Here is a 17,004-nt window from a genome sequence, read left to right on the forward strand (position 1 = left end):
ATTTGTTATTTTTGATACATTAGAACATATGGAATATATCTGGATACTTATTTTAGCTTTGTCCCAGCCCATTACTAACACTTTAAAAGTATTTACAACTTTAATAACTGAGCCATCTGGAGCAAATATAGGGGAGAAGTCTCTCTGTCTTTTTTGTTGGAAAATAACATGACTAGTTTTATTTGTGTTTAAAGAAAGACTCAATTCAGACAGATGTGAGGGTTCTAGAGTTTACAGACAACCTATTCACTACCGACCTCCACCTCTTTGACTGGAATGACAGACCACTTTTGCAGGATTACTCCACTGACACCAGGACACCCCCGTGAATGCAGTGGGTACCAGCGGTCCACAGTCATGGTCTACCGTCCTGATGGTCGTTAGTGTTGCTGAAGAAGCTGAGATGAACGGTACGCCAAGTAACCAGTTAAGCAAAACTGGTTTAGTCCAGTCTCTACCGGTTTTTACCTCAGAGGCACTAAAGAAACATCACCATCCCCCAATTCCACCAGACCACCCCCAACTTTGTGTTCATGGAGGAAAGTGCTCCACCACATTGTGGCAAATTGTCACAGCACAACTTGAGAAGTTAGTGTATCACAGGGGTCACCAACACGTCGCCCACGGGCGTCAGGTCGCCCTCGAGCACATCATAAGTCGCCTGCAGGTCTCTTCTAAAAATAGCACAACTCACTTGTGAGCTGCTCGAAAATTAAATTTTATTGTGATGGAATTTTTTGAAATCACACTCGTCTTTACCAAGAATTAAAAATTAAAACATCTTAAAAATATATGTTCGATATTGCTGAAGCCAAAAACGGCCTAGCCCACTTTTTCTTTTTTATCGTTTTCTCGTTATAACGAGATAATCAATAACAAAGAATGAAGCGTCCCCTTCTCCTTTCCTGCATGGAGACACAGAGACTTTACTTGCTTTAAGATTCTTTATTTTGTGGTTAACAACAAAAACAATAGAAGAAAACACTCCACAAAAGTTGTTTTTGGTCTTGTACTTCTTAGTGGAGCTGCGCTCCTCAAACGCCTGAATGAACCAGTGAACCAGCCCCCTCCCTTTATTTCCCCCAAACCCCAGCTGCTTTCACATTAACTGACATTTCACGAATTGGATTTTTGATAATTAGTTATCTTTAATGGAAACACAATTAAAAACTTGCATTTTTCGAAAAACGTTTTTGCTCTTAGAGGAGCTGGTTTTGGGGGCGTATTGAAATGGATGGACATTTTTCTCAAAACTGTAATGGAAATGGACTTTTTTTCTGATTAAATGCATTTCTGAAATGCGAGTACGGCACAGCAGGCACCACGACAGATCCCACAGCGTCACAACTAATCGCGCATCTCCTCTGTAAAATCAATAACCAAGATTTCCTCATGGCTTCATCTGCAGCCTGAATACGATGCAGAAGTCTCATTTGGGGATCAGCGCAAGTGCAGTGACAAACTTAAATGGATCTAGTCGTGTTCTTTCTTTTAAATATCACTGAACAGACTTCTGAATTGCATCTGAATCTGTCAATGGACTCGCTGCACGAGCCAGCGCTGCTGTGACATCACCCCAATGCTCCTTTTTAGTGAATCAAATAAAAAACACACACATCGCCGTGTTTTTAATGACTTATCGCGTGAGTTGGTTTGGGTTTTATCACATTATTATGAAACCGTATAATTGCGTCACTGTTTTTTTTTCTAAATTCCTAGAATTCTGTTAAAGTTTCATGTGTAATGGAAACAGAACCCAGAGCTGCTGAGTGTTTCTGCATGGTGCGTTCACTGAGCACCGGATATGGGCAGTAAAACGAAGCAGTTTATCAGAGAAAACATAGAACACCAGCACTGATCCGTATATAATCGATTGATAAAATAGTGTTGACGTTTTCTCTGAAAAACTGATTTTTTTTGCTTTGGATCGTATAAAAATGACAAAGTTTGTAGCGGACTGAGTTGGGCCAAGTGGCTGTTCGCTTATGTCCAGAGCTCAGTGAACGCAACATTTGCAGATTCTTGTCTGCTGTGGGATCTGTCAATCAACCTGTTCGGAGGTTTAAGGAAAATAAAGGGACGGGTGCATTAGACTGAATTAAAGCGTTTGAGGAGCGTAGATCCACTAACAATAATTAATTAATAATAGTTATAATTTTTTTTAAAACGTTGCATTTGGTCATTACCTCAAAATGTGACAAGATCTGCTGATACAGTTCTGAATATTGACATTTGTTTCCTAGCTTGCTGCCATCAATAGCTGGGTTTCCATTACAAATTTGCGCAAAACTTTATAGAAATTCTAGGAATTTCTAAAAAACAGTTTCAAAATGACACTGTTTCCATTAAATCATAATTTTGCGATAAAGCACAAACCAACGATAAGTCATTAAAAACAGGGCGATGAATGAGAACAAGTATTTTTTTATTTGATTCACGTCACAGCTCTGTCTGGGGCGTGCAGCCCAGCTCGACTTAGAAGAGAGAGAAGCCTGTTCAGCGGTTAAAAGAAAAAGCATTCTTACAGGAAAGAATCTGGACCTTTTTTTTCTGTTTGAAAACACGACAACATCCATTCAAGTTTCTGTCACGGCTCTCGCACTCATGAGACTTCAGGCTCCAAGCTCCAAAAGTGCGTCTGCAGATGAAGCGATGAGGAAAGGAGGAGGAGCTGCTGCGCGATTCTGTGTGACCTGCAGTTTCTAAAGAGCTGTGACGCTGTGGGACCTCTTGAAGCACCGGCTGTGCAGCGCTTAGAGCAGACTCTTCATAAAGAGAAGAGCATGTATGTCGAAAAAAGTGTTTCCATTACAGTTTTGCGAAAAATGTCTATTTCAATACATCCCAATTACCACCTCCTCTAAGCGCAAAAACTTTTTTTCAAAAAATGCGAGTTTTTTCAAAATTTGCAAAATTTCAGAGATAATGGAAATGCGACTATTGATAATTATGGTGAGAAAGCGGTGTCTTCACATAGATGAGTATCATTATTATTAATAATTGCGTATAATTAAAGGCAAACTAAGCAAATGTGTTATTTCAAACTGGTAGCCCTTAGTATGACTCAGTACCATGAAGTAGCTCTCAGTTTCAAAAATGTTGGTGACCCCTGATGTATCATATTGTATGACCAGCAATGACCCCTGACCTGAACCCCATAGAGCACATCTGGGAGCACCTGAAGCAGACTGGATGATTGTACCCCACCCCCAAGTGGCAGAAAAGTGAAACTCATTGCCTCAGAACAACACGGTGATTCTAGTGAGGAACATGAGACTGGCAAGCTGTCACTGTTGCTGTCACAAATGCTGGAAATACTACTGGCATGGTCTATTCTTGTTATTAGGAGCCAGCTAATGAAAATGGTCTTTCGTTTCAGTCATCATTAGTAGTATAGACAATGACGTGTCTCAACACAGATGTCATGCTCAGCTGCAGGATTTAACTTCTGATAGTAAAAAAAACAAACAGCTAAGATCAATTATGATTTAACAAAGATTTTTCTTAAAATGAGATGTAGATTATTTTTAAAAGGTGAATGATAAAAGTTCATACTCTTGTTTTCAGACAATAACGGGACAAAAGCAGTAAAACCAAAGCACATGAGCAGAACATTGTTTGCAAAAAGAGAAGAATCTGAGGATACATACTGTTTGCATCTGCCAAAACAATGTTTGGACTCTTCCCTCCAAGCTCCAGGGTAACTCGCTTCAGGTTACTGCTTCCTGAAGCTTGTTGGATGAGGTGACCCACCTGAAGACAGACAAGGAAAGACTGTGTCCTCTTCTGAGCATCTTTTCTTCCTTCCTAGAACAAAACTTTTCAAAATAAAACAAAGGTATGGAAGAAAAATTACTTCTGTTGATCCGGTGAAGGCCACTTTATCAACGTTCATGTGTCTGGCAATGGCAGCACCGGCTGTTGGTCCCATTCCCGGCAGGATGTTTACAACACCTTCAGGAAAACCCACCTGTAAACACGACCAGTCTCTTACAGAGGTAACAAAAACCATTCTAAGCAAAAAGTTAAAGTTTTGAAAAATGATACACACTACTGTTCAAAAGTTTGGGGTTACTTAGGAATAGGGATGTAACGATTCATTCAAGCCACGATTCGGTTTTTTTCAAAACAATTATACATGTTATTGAAATGATCTTAAATCCTTTCATACTCTGTTCACGTTCTGCTCTATGTGACAGACCACTCAGCCCAACCCCCACCCCAGCTGCTGAGCGTGCAGTGAACATTCAACCCGGTTCAGCATTTTTACACACAGTCGCAGCAGAGCAGCACATGACCAATTAGGAACCTGGACTGGGAGTGGTGCGTGGGTAGCGATCGCTTCAAAGCACAGAAGTGCTGAACATGATCATGAAAGAGAAAGTGATCACTGCCGTTTGTGTCCGGTTGGATTAATGTGATACCCAGACAGACAATACAGGAACCGAGTTGTAAAGCAAATAAGCCTGGAGCAAGATTTGGAGGATTTTCACTGCTTTGACTTTTAGCTCCAAGGTTCTCTATCGTAGGTGGTGGAGGAGCACTAATGAACATTAAAAATGCAATAGAAGAAGATTCTCCTCCTGCCGATACCTGTGTGAGCGCTCTGATCCGGTGTGGATACGAGTACACGTTCCTAAACCTGCGTAGAGCGCATTCTTGAACGCACCACACACAGCCGGGGTGTAAGCACCTTGGACCGGGTTGAACATTCAGCGCACGCTCAGTGTGTGCCTGATTTGTGCGTAGAACTCACGACCCGACTTAAACACTTGCAAAGCCACGCGCGCTCATGTGCGATCTGTACGTGTGGACCAGGAATTCCGGTGTGCACGTGTTTGCATTGACTTTTCATTGAAAGTGTGCACTTGATTGCCTGGATGGTATGTAAACACACACACGCACGCACGCATGCACGCACGCTTGTCCACAAAAGGAGAACTATCATGTGAAACTTGACAGTCCATAGTTATTCTTAGAAATGAAGGCTATTCCTTGAGAAACTGCCAAGAAACTGAAGATTTCCTGCGTATACTCCCTAGCAAAGGTGGATGTCCAGCTAGCAGTGGTGGAGGTCTGGCTAGCAAAGGTGGATGTCCAGCTAGCAGTGGTGGATGTCCAGCTGGCAGTGGTAGCAGCCCAACTAGCAGAGGTGGTTGTCCAACTAGCAGGGATAGCATCCACACTTGCAGCGTTGTAGGGCATAGATAACCACATAATTGAGATGGAGGACCAGAAAACAGGGCTCGAGCTGACATTGGTGCTGTCCTGGCTGGCATTAAAAGTAGCCAAACCAGTAGAACTGTTGGTTGAATTGTCTGGTTTGTTAGCCTGGCTGCACAGGGTGAAGGCTCAGTTAGCAATGATGTCAACCAAGCAGAAGGTACAGCTGCCTTGGGCCCCGGGTTTAGTTCAACATCACCAGCCAAAATGAGTATCAGCAGGAGATTAAAAACACCCAGAAGTGGTTTTCCTGCAACAGCATGACCCTGCTCACCTTGGGGAGGTCTGGCATGCCCATAGTCCAATATGCTAGTGTATAGCATGTGTTGACTCCATCTTGCAGGACACAAGGTTGAAGCACCCCCTTTTTTTGAACAGGTAGAGCTTAGCTCAAGGTAGAGAATTATCCAAACAATGGAATAGGTCGAAAGCACAACCCACTGTTGAATTTGCTTTTTGGGTGATCCTTTATGAGGTCTTTTAGGATGACACACAGGACTAGACTGATTGTGTGTCTGCACCACGGCAGCCATCTTGTCTCCCAGACAGCAGAAAGTAGTGTCTCAGAATTCTAACGTCACTTTCGTCATCAATAATCGCCAGTCTGCTAGCTTTAGCGCAGAGCTTCCAACACTCAAATATACATAACAGTTTTATAACTTTTAAAAAGGTCATGCTACAACAAAAAGTAATTCCTTACATATCAATCTCTGTGCTTCAGAATGCGCCCACATGAAGAAAAGTGCTTCTCAGCGCGACGCGGTTTAGTCTCGCAATGGAGGACTTTATATCCCTCCAATTAAGAATATTTGGGACACCACTTCCACTACCAATACTCTTGCAAATGGAGGGGTAAGGAGAAGGGAAGCATTCTGATTGGGCCTTACTTCACGCCAACAGTCCTGCCAACAACTCTGAAGCAAATATCTAATTACTTCTTAATGAACTCCTGCCGCTCTGCAGAAACTATACTGCTCTCAAAATTATAGAAACTCATTCGATCCATTAGATCTCAATATGAAGTTGGATATCTATACAAATAACGACAGGGCAGTGTCGTAGGAACAAAAGGATGCCAAGTCTTTTAATGGAAATAAAAGTTTTAAGCCTACAGAGGCTCAATCGTGTAGACACCATAAAATCAGAGTGAAATGAAGATGTGGCAGGCTGGTCCATTTTTTCCAAAACTTAATTTCTGCAACTCAAAATCCTTTTCAGTATCTTGTGTGGCCCCCACCAGCTTATATGCATGCTTGACAATGTGGCGGCATGCTCCTAATGAGACGATGGATGGTGTCTTATGGCATTTCCTCCCAGATCTGTGTGAGGGCATCCCTGAGCTGTTGTACAGTCTGAGGAGCAACCTGGCGGCGCCTAATGGACCCAAACATAATGTCCCAGAGATGTTCTATTGGGTTTAAGTCAGGGGATGGTGAAGGCCATTCAATTGTTTCAATTCCTTCATCCTCCAGGTACTGCCTGCATACTCTTGACACGTGAGGCCGGGCATTGTCGTGTATTAGGAGGAAACCAGGACCTACTGCACCAGCGTAGGGTCTGACAATGGGTTCAAGGATTTCATCTGGATACCTTATGGCAGTCAGAGCACCATTTCCTAGGCAGTAGAGGTCTGTGCGTCCCTCCATGGATATGCCTCCCCAGACCATCACTGACCCACCACCAAACCTGTCATGTTGAACCACGTTGCAGGCAGCATAACGTTCTCCTTGTCTTCTCCAGACTCTTTCACGTCTATCACAGGTGCTCAGGGTGAACCTGCTCTCGTCTGTGAAAAGTACAGGGCGCCAGTGGTGGACTTGTCAATTCTGGTGTTCTTGAGCAAATGCCAGTGGAGCTCCACGGTGCTGGGCAGTGAGCACAGGGCCCACTACAGGACGTGGGGCCCTCAGGCCACCTTCATGAAGTCTGTTCCTGATTGTTTGGGTAGAGACATTCACACCAGTGGCCCTCTGGAGGTCATTCTGTAGGGCACGAGCAGTGCTCAGCCTGTTCCACAAAGGAGCAGGTATGGGTCCTGCTGAGGGGTTGAGGACCTTCTACGGCCCTGTCCAGCTCTCCCAGAATAACCACCAGTCTCCTGAAATCTCCTCCATGTTCTGGAGATTGTGCTGGGAGACACATTAAACCTTCTTGCTGCAGCACGTGTGGATGTGCCATCCTGGAGAAGTTGGACAACCTGTTCAACTTCTGTAGGGTTAAGGAATCTCCTCATACTGCCAGTAGAGATAATTATCAAGCCAAAATCAGCACGAGTGGAAAACCAGCCAAAAAAGATCAAGAGGGAGAAACTTGAAATGACCTCCACATGTAACACCAGTCCTGTTTTGAGGGTTTTCTAATTGTTGCCACTGAAGTGCACCTGTTGTTAATTCCATGAACACCAATACAGCTGAAATTGATTAACGAGGCCCTCAGCTGATTAACCAACCAGAAAATTATCAGACAGGTTTAATTCAATTCATGACAGGCCCAATAAAAAAAGTATTCCTTTCATTTTTGTGAGCAGTGTATGTTGTCAAAAACAACACAGCTTTTTTTATTTTAAATAAAAACAACATCATCCTAGTTAAAAGACCACTGGGAATGATTTAAAAATCGATCAAAATATGATTAGAGTGAGAATGTAAAGATTATGCATTAAAATCTCAACTCAAAAGGTAAAACCAATGTTGTCTAAATCTGTTTAGTCAATTTGTTCAAAATAATTCTTTTGGACAAAAGCTCAAAATCAAGTCCTGGTTCTGAGTGCTTTTATTACTTTGTCCTGGTCTGTTTTGAGTGTGGCATCATGAACAGAGGGGAACAACAGCTCAGATACAGAGCTGTCCCTCTGTGGTTCACTCAGAACAAATGAAGGGTTTGAAGGAAAGTGTTGACTAACTTGGTTGTAAATCACACAAATCCCTCACCCCATGAATCCCAGCTTTGTGTTGGAGTGTGTGAAGGGTATTTTTTTAGTCAGGAATCAGAACATGCGTTTCAACAGTTTTCTAAATATAGTAAAATATACCTCTTTAATGAGACTGGCCACATACAGCGCTGTAAGCGGCGTCTGCTCTGCAACTTTCATGACCACCGTGTTCCCAGTGGCGAGGGCAGGACCAAGTTTCCAGGCTTGCATCAGCAAAGGAAAGTTCCACTGCGGTGGACAAAAGAAAAAGTGATACCAGTGACTGCAACCTTCCCCCATGCTTACTGTGGAACCAAATGAGTTGATGCACCTACTGGAATGATCTGTCCACAGACTCCCACAGGTTCATGTCTGGTGTAGCAGAAATAATCTCCATCAATGGGGATGGTCTTCCCTTCCCACTTATCAGCCCACCCTGCATAGTACCTAGACACCACAAAAGCATCATGTTAGACAGCAAACAGTATCGTTTGGAAGAGACGATCTAAGAGAACAATCTACAATCACATTACAATTCCTTTTAAAAATTGTGAAACACATTCAAAATCTTAGGAAAAAAAGAATACAGCTTCAACTGGAACAATGGGTGGACAAACAAACTGCTTTAACCCTTCCACTCTCTTTGGGGTCCAGATGACAAATGTGGACAGAATTTTACGTCTCCCATGGACATTAGTGAAACTCAAAAATCATTGATAAAAAAGTTCAGCGCACTGTCTTGTGGGGTCCAGATGACCCCACTTATAATGTTAACAAGGGTAAGGAGAGCGGAAGGGTTACAACAATGGGCTGTACTGAATGATCTGCTGAACAAAATGGAGGAGCTGGAACACCTAACCAGAAAGAGATGGAGAGACTGCTGGATCAGGGAGAGAACACAGCACAAGGTTGTGATGTTTCCCCTCAAGTTAGTTTGAAATTTATTCAGAAGAATGAGACTACCATAAGGGAGTTCAACTGCTGACATCCAAACATTTTAAAGTTTTTTCATGGAATAACTGAAAGGTTCTTGCACTTCTCTGATTTATTAATGCTGTGAAAGGCCAACGAGTAGCTGGTTTTCAGCCCATTGCTTTTGTTTTTGTCCTTTTCTTCTTCCCACAGTGACTTCCCATGCAGTCCCTGAATGCACCACATGCTACGGCAAAGGTGAGGATAAAATCTGCGCAATAAAGTCAGAATTCAATTCTAAAAACTAACTCTGGTATGGATGTTTGTGGTGGAAAGTAGACACTTAGTTGTGGTTGTGAGTTTGAGTTCCCTATAATTGAGGATGAACAATGATTAACCGTCCAAAGTGGCTAGTGACTTTTTTTCCACCCGCTAAATTAAGGTTAAGGGCCCGGCTCGCACGCAGCGCCGGGCCCTTCAAGCTGTCTTTCAGTCCTGGTTAAAACTAGATCACTCTGCCCCTGCCCCCCCTTCTTCGTCTGCTTTTTTTTTTTTTTTTTTTTTAAATCAGCGGCTGACATCCAGCGTGATGTTGATAACCATGATTTACTTATACAATCGAGATTAAAAAAAAAAAGAAATTTCATTCATACGGAAAAAAGTTTTAAACTGCATCATTTTTCAGATCAAGATATAAAAATGTAAGACTTTTTCAATGCTATTTAAGGCCTTATTTCCAGATTTTAAATTCAAGGTTTTTAAGTCCACGGGAACCCTGCAAGATGACCTGTACTGATTTGTTACTCTTCTGAAAGCACACCTGACCCAGGAAATGGGCAGCAGGTCGAGCAGGGACGCATGAAGCCCCAGCAGCTCCACTCTGCTGAAGGCAGGAAACCAAAAGAAAAAGGTTGGCCACAGGGTTCACATGTACAACATTAGGAACAAACATTTCAGCAGCAGCAGGTTCTTCTCCAGGTGAAGCTTCACCATTTAGCAGTGGCGGGCCGTCAGGGCCTGCAAGGCCTTCTCTGCTGGCCTAAAAATATCTGAATCACAGACTGATATTAATTATTATTTATTTCCGTGAATACGTATTCTATAATTCCAAATGCTCTGTCTTCGTCCTTTCATTGCTGTCTCCCTGGTTGCGCTGCTTCCAGACGTGTATTTTCCTATTTAAGCATTAACCAATCACATTGCAGCACCATTTGTTGCTAGGGTCAAAGAAATCTGCCTGAAGGCCTTCACAATCAGTTTTGCGGGCCCTGTAGCATAAAATAATGGTCCACCAAACTGTTGCTTCAACCAATCAGATCTGGAGGAGACCACGTGATAGGCCAGCTAGCAGGCCCACGGAAACGTCAGGATTTTCACGCGCTGTGATTGGATAATCGGAGAGTGTACTAGGCAGACCTGGTAAACTGAATCTGTAGCGACCTGCACAGGCAAATATATCGAATTTAATAGCTGGTTTGTCAATCCACAATGGCTGAAGGAGGAGAAGAAATGGATTTGGTTGCAGACTTACTGTCAAAGCCGTTTTCAAGACGGACTTTTCAAGAAAAGCTGGACATTGTTAAGCGGGGTCGGGCAACTCCGAAGCTAGCAAGCCCCGTGTCCACTGCTTCTGTTGAACGGACATTCTCAGCCCTGAAGCGAATTAAAACTTATGCCAGAAATACGTCAGGGCAGGCTCGACTTTCAGCATTAGCTTCCATGGCGATAGAAAAGGACTTCTTGATGGAACTAAAACGCACGGATAATCTGCACGACAGAGTGATTGAAATCTTCTTGAGGATAGAAAGGATGGATTTTGTGTACAAATAATCCGGATTTTTGGTGAGTAAAATTTTGCTATATACCTAAATATTATTGCAATTTTATCAGGTTATTTTTTTTATGCTTTTTTATGTGTGTCGCAGTTGTACCTGCAGTAGAAGTTTTATAGCCATAAAATAGTTATTGAGGGTTGGGTTGATTCAGATGGAGCACTACTGAAGGCCTAGGTGTGAAATGCACGGCCCGCCACTGCCATTTAGATCCATATTGGAAAACAAAAGCAAAAGACGTAACATGTAGAATAAAGAGCATCTTTATCAATGCAGATAAAAATGAAAGTTATGTTATTTGACATTCTGAATTCACATTTAGACTGTTCCTGCAGTTCAGTCTAAACTTCAGTATTCAGGTAAACATGTAAATTGCTTTTTTTTATTTTTTATTTCTAATTATCAGTAAAATCTATGGCGCTCACCTGAGACACTTAACCACATTAGGCAAGTCCACAGAGTAAGCAACTGCATAGGGTTTGCCATTGTCCAGGGTCTCCAGTTCCTGTGACAACATTAACATGTCAGAATCACCGTGATCTTAGACTTTTATTCAAATATCAGCATGGATTACAGAGGAATGAACATTAAAGCAAGTACAGTGAAGGTGCATTCACACAGAGCACCATTCACGTGTCATATTCCTGGCAGCTGCTGTCGACACGGGGCGATTTTTCTGCTGTACGGACATCAGTTCAGAAGTTCAAAAGCTTGATGCTCTAGATATGTGGCAGGAGCTACTGGCAGCTGATTTCCACCTGATTGCTACATGAAGCGTGTCTGTGCAGATCTCATTTGAAATTCATGGAAGACACGGATGATCATGAGATCATTCAGACTCCTCTGGCTCCATGAGCTTCACTTCTGCTGCAGGAGCTGCGTCTGAATGACCGCCATCTGAGACTCAGTTTGAGGACTTGCTGTCCTGCATTAACCCAAGAGGGAGAAGTTAAAATAAGGATACAGTTAGAGGACATTTTTATTATTGTCTCAAAGAAAACAAGAAAAATATCAAAGTTCAGGAGGTCCAAGCAGGCCGCCTCCCCAGTGCAGCAGCTCTCCGTCTACCCATCAACCTCCTCCAGCGGCAGGCGTAGCGAATGTGAGCGCTGCAACCAGCCCGGCCCAAAGGACACGACCAACACTCAAATCCCGCCACAGGACCTCAGATTGCATCTGACTTAACATTAAAACTTGCAGCCCCTGACACACACATCACAGGACAAGAGTGTTACCAAAAACTCATGTGACAACCAACAGCCTCCTACTGTGTAGAAGTTTCAGAAACTACGGTGTCTCAGAGGAGTCACTTTGAAAATAATTGGTTTGAACTAAATGTCAGAGAGAAGGGCTGCTGCCTTGAATCCCCTTCCATTATTATGTCTGTTTTTTCCACCTCTGTTCTTTTGAATCCTTAAATACTGCAGAAGTAGGACCTAGATCAGGGGTGTCCAAATCCAGTCCTCGAGGGCCGGCCTCCTGTCAGTTTTCCAGAAATTCTGCCTTATCCGCTGCTGATTACCTGGATCAGGTGTGTTCAGCCAATAAGGAGCTTCAGTGGAGGACTGGTTGGAAAACATGTAGGACACTGGCCCTCGAGGCCTGAATTTGGACAGCCCTGATCTCCAGTTGAGGAGCTGAGCAGAGCTGTCCTTCTCTGGCTCACCTTCATTACTGCTGCAGCTGATCCTGATGCAGAGATGAAAGAATTAGCTGCATTTCCTGTTCTTTGGGTCTTATGGAAAAAGAAGGCAGAGTGTCCTATGATAGCAGCAAGTTTACACAGGTCCGCTTTTACAAAGAGAAGAAAACACACAAGCAAGTCCTGAGCAGTGAGCCAGCACGGTCAGTGGGCCGCAGTGGCTACATGACCGTACTCGCCTTCATCCGTTACTTTCTTACAGCAAAATCCAAGTTATTATGCAAATTGCATTCAAATGTCAAAAAGATCAAATGATTTGTTTCTCAGTGAAACTCATGGATGATATTTTGTCTTGGGATCACTAAACTAATGTCAGAAACCTGTGATCATTAGTTTGACAGGTGAGCAAGCTAAAAGGGTGGCAATGTGCATGTTTGCATATAAAATAAGCTTCATTATACCGCAAAATAAGTCAGCCCAAAAAATGTAAGTTTGCGAACATGAAAAAATAGATCCTGTAAAAAAGATCTGCATTTGTGAAATAATTTCTACGCCTTTTTTAAGCATTTTTCTTGCAGATGTGATGCAAAAAAGATTTGAGCTCCTGAAGTTGTGGCCGCAAATTCTGTCTTTATGATTGGATGCCCACAAATCAAGCGGTCCAATCAACATTGCCCTGCCTTGAAAAGCAGGGAAATGTCTTGCACTGATGAAGAGCATGACGTAGATGAAGAAGACACACTCAAATGTAAACACAGAATAACTGACTAGGGCTCATGACCACAGCACCTCACAGTTTATCTGCTGTCAGTCAAACCAGAGCAGAACTTCGCAGTTGACCACATCACCATTCCTCTAAAGGCTAAATTAAGCATTCAAATGGCAGAAGTCCTGTAAAGCGAAATGACGCAGATAACATTTTGCTACAGTTTCTCTCCTTTATGCCACATCTGAATTTCTTCATGTTGAACAGTTTTTTTCACTAGGAGTTTTTCTTGAAGCTGCAATAAAACACATTTCCAGTTACTTACAGCTAGATAGGCTGCATCCCTCTCAATGGCATCAGCTAACCGGTTGAGCAGAAGGCCACGATGAGAGGCATCCATGCGTCGCCAAGGCGATCCCAGTCTGAAGGCATCAGATGCTGCCTTCACTGCTTTGTTTACATCAGACTGATGAAAAAAGAACAAGTTTTGATTTCGTTTCATTCATGTCACCATTAAGAACAGCATGATGCAGTACTTCAAGGAAAATGTTCTAATAATGTTCCCTTTGGATTATTTTAATGTCATTTAATGTGAAAAAAACAACAATAGGGTGAATTTTTTAAAACTAAAATATGAAGGGATTTGATGTGACTTGTCTGATTGTATGTTATCCTAAAACTTCATTACAGTACAGTCAGATTTGTGGTGCACTCCTCCTCCTAGTAGTCAAAAGCAACTAAAAAGCTCCCCTTTGAGAACAGTGCCATTACTGTTGGTACCAAAAGCTGTCATAGTTAGTTTATGGAACGCCCATCCCATGTAGCAAGGTTAACACCCCTTTGTTGTTATGGCTGTAGTACTATGAGAGGGTTTCTGGGTACGTTGATTTTGATTAAGCTGGTGGTGGACTTCCGGAGGCACTCCCACTCTGCACTAACAGCGGTGAACATCCAGGGAAGGGACATTGAGAGAGTGGTGTCCTACAAGTACCTGGGTCTTCACCTGAACAATAAGCTGGACTGGTCCAACAACACCAATGCGCTGTACAAAAAGATCAGAGCAGACTTTTCCTGCTGGGGAGACTGAGGTCCTTTGGAGTCCTAGGACCACTCCTAAAGACCTTCTATGACCCCGTAGTGGCATCAGCCATCTTTTATGGAGTGGCCTGCTGGTGCAGCAGCATCTCCTCAGCAGACAGGAAGAAGCTGGAAAAGCTGGTGAGGAAGGCCAGCTCCGTTCTGGGGCTGCCGCTTCAGTCTGTGCAGGAGGTGGGGGAAAGGAGGATGGTAGCCAAGCTATCATCCTTGATGAGGAACGGTGCTAGCTCCAGGCACCTCTTTCAGCCACAGACTGATCCACCACAGGTGCCTGAAAGAGCGGCATTGCAGGTCGTTCCTACCTGCTGCAGTGAGACTACAACCGGAGCTGCTCCCAGTGATCCAGCTGGACATTTGCTGAGAGATGTTGAGGCCATCAGCCACCTTATCTTTATTCTTATTTTTCGTCACTTTATCTTACACTTAATCCACTGTCATTTAAAAAAAAAAATACATTGTGCGATTTCTGCTAAGTCACTCATATCCACAGTACAATTTCTTCTCTTTATTTGTCTTTTTCATCTCTGCACTACTCCACATTATTTTGTTTTCTTTGTAAATATATAAATTGTCTAATTTTTCTGTCCGTAATGCTGCTGTAACCCTAAAATTTCCCCAGTGTGGGAAGAATAAAAGAAGATCTTATCGTTTATCTTATTATTTTATGGGGTAAACAGGAAACACAAAAACATTAAAACAAATTTAATTTAAAGGAAAGGATGAAAACTGGCGATGTCTACACTTATCAGGAATTTTGTAAAAAATTGGAAATTTTCAACTAAGAATTGTTTGAAATTCAAATATTCAAACCACATTTCATTTTGGATAAAACAAATTAATGCACACACAGCTTAAAGGGGCCATACACGATTTTCTTAGCCTCTCAGAGTGAACTATATCCATATATATGATCATATATTACATACTGAACACAAAAAAAATATTTATGAATATTAGTTATTTTCATGAGTCTTTTCCTACCCAGAAGTAAAACAACTCGATTCCTGAAGCTCCGCCTATCGCTGCCGCCAATTTCATGTCATCCCAGAGAAAGCAGTGTGTCTGCATTTCTCCCATTAAATAAACAAAATTTCTTCAAAGATGGATGCACACACCATATATATCTGCCTTTAGTAGGCCTGGCCATCCCTACACTGCTTCACGACACAAACACACTCGACATCTGAACGACTGTTCGAGGGGTGAGGGTGTCCTTAAAGGAGCCCCCTGTTTGAGCAGGAATTTATTGAAGACAGGACACAACTGGAAGATAAACGGTATTCTGCATCTAAAATGAAAGTTTTTTGCTTATCACTGCTAGTTTTGTGGAGAAATTGAGTGTTGGTGTTAGACTGGGGGCGGAGCTGTCAGAGCAGACTCTTCCTGCGGTCTCCCTTTGTGACATCAGATCGTGAGGACCTGCTTGTTTTCGTGGGTATAGGAGGGGCTGCTGCAGCTAGTGAACGGATCAAAATGCTGCTTTGGGGTTCTTTATAGTGAGGATTGAACAGTATAATGCACTTAAAACCTCAAAAAGTAGAATTTTCATGGTATGGCCCCTTTATCCCTTATGCTCTCTTATGGGGTCCAGATGACCTCACCCCAACATTGATGTGTGGTCATTAAAAAAGGTGGACAGGATTTTATGTCTTCCACGGACACCAGTGACTATATAAAAAAGGGTGAAAAGTAACTTGTCAAAAACAACTCGGCATTTAAATACAGTGAACATTGCATGCCGCCTGAATGCATGCACTGAGATCTGCTGCTGAGATCTCCGAGTGGTGAGGTAGCAACTCAGCTGGGTCCTTTTTGCTGATACAGAAAGTTTAAAACACAAGTGGAAATATCGATATCTGCGGGTCTATGGAGCTAAATCGGGGCAAATATTATTTGAAACTGAAATAAAATATTTTCAAAACAATATTAATGTTTGGTCGAAAAAAATAGGTCTCAAAACTCAAAATTTCAATTTCAAATATTTTTGTCAGTTTTTTTTCGTTAACTAATTTGAAAGTTTCAGTTACAAAACTTTTGGCCCTCTTGTTGTGCGTTAGGGTGGGGCTAACACGAGGACCAATCAAAATCGATGAGAGGGGACTGTTTAGTCTGCCCTGTCATAGTCTGAAGTTGTCCCAAGACGGGTGTAAAAACAGAGTTTTATCGCGAACAAACCACGCGTCCAAAACACTGTTCTAGTCCGTTCAAAGCGCCATCTTGTTATGTTAAGTATAGGGTTCTCCGGCTGCAGCCTCACAGACTTCAGCGGAGCTCGTTCAATACGACGGGAGAGACCCAAACGGAGCAGGTTTCCTGTGGAACTCTTCACAATAAATAAACTAACAGCATCCGTGCAGGATTACATGTTTGACAGGCAGCGAGCAGCCAACTCACCGTGCGGCGAAAGAGGGGCGGGCCTCCGGTAACCGCTGAAATCGGGGGGCGCCGGTGTTTGGTGAAGGTGGGTGGGGGGTTAGCAGGTGTGCGACGAAAGCAGGGGGCCGCCGGTATTTAGTGAAAAAGGGGGGCTGCCGGTGTGCGGCTCCGATGTTAGGGAGCTGATTTGAGGGGAACAACCATCACCTCCGCGGGAGCTGCAGCGCAAGGTCCCACGGCTCGAGGACCCGCCTCTCGAGGTCCCACGGCTCGAGGACCCGCCTCTCGAGGTCCCACAGCTCAA

At 43.0% G+C, this 17,004-nt stretch overlaps 1 protein-coding gene across 1 annotated transcript in view; it reads right to left on the reverse strand.

Moving 5' to 3' along the window:
- The window catches only part of LOC112151135 (aldehyde dehydrogenase, mitochondrial), a 39,467-nt gene that overhangs the window by 13,107 nt on the left and 9,356 nt on the right, over nucleotides 1-17,004 (reverse strand). The window contains exons 3-8 of the mRNA XM_024279835.2: nucleotides 13,552-13,692; nucleotides 11,304-11,383; nucleotides 8,470-8,581; nucleotides 8,255-8,383; nucleotides 3,857-3,970; nucleotides 3,651-3,753 (exon numbers count right to left, since the gene is read on the reverse strand). Of these exons, the coding sequence (XP_024135603.1) occupies nucleotides 3,651-3,753; nucleotides 3,857-3,970; nucleotides 8,255-8,383; nucleotides 8,470-8,581; nucleotides 11,304-11,383; nucleotides 13,552-13,692 (679 nt within the window). The remainder of the gene's footprint in view (nucleotides 1-3,650; nucleotides 3,754-3,856; nucleotides 3,971-8,254; nucleotides 8,384-8,469; nucleotides 8,582-11,303; nucleotides 11,384-13,551; nucleotides 13,693-17,004) is intronic.

Source organism: Oryzias melastigma, linkage group LG17 (genome assembly GCF_002922805.2).
Source record: "Oryzias melastigma strain HK-1 linkage group LG17, ASM292280v2, whole genome shotgun sequence".
Lineage (NCBI taxonomy): Eukaryota > Metazoa > Chordata > Actinopteri > Beloniformes > Adrianichthyidae > Oryzias > Oryzias melastigma.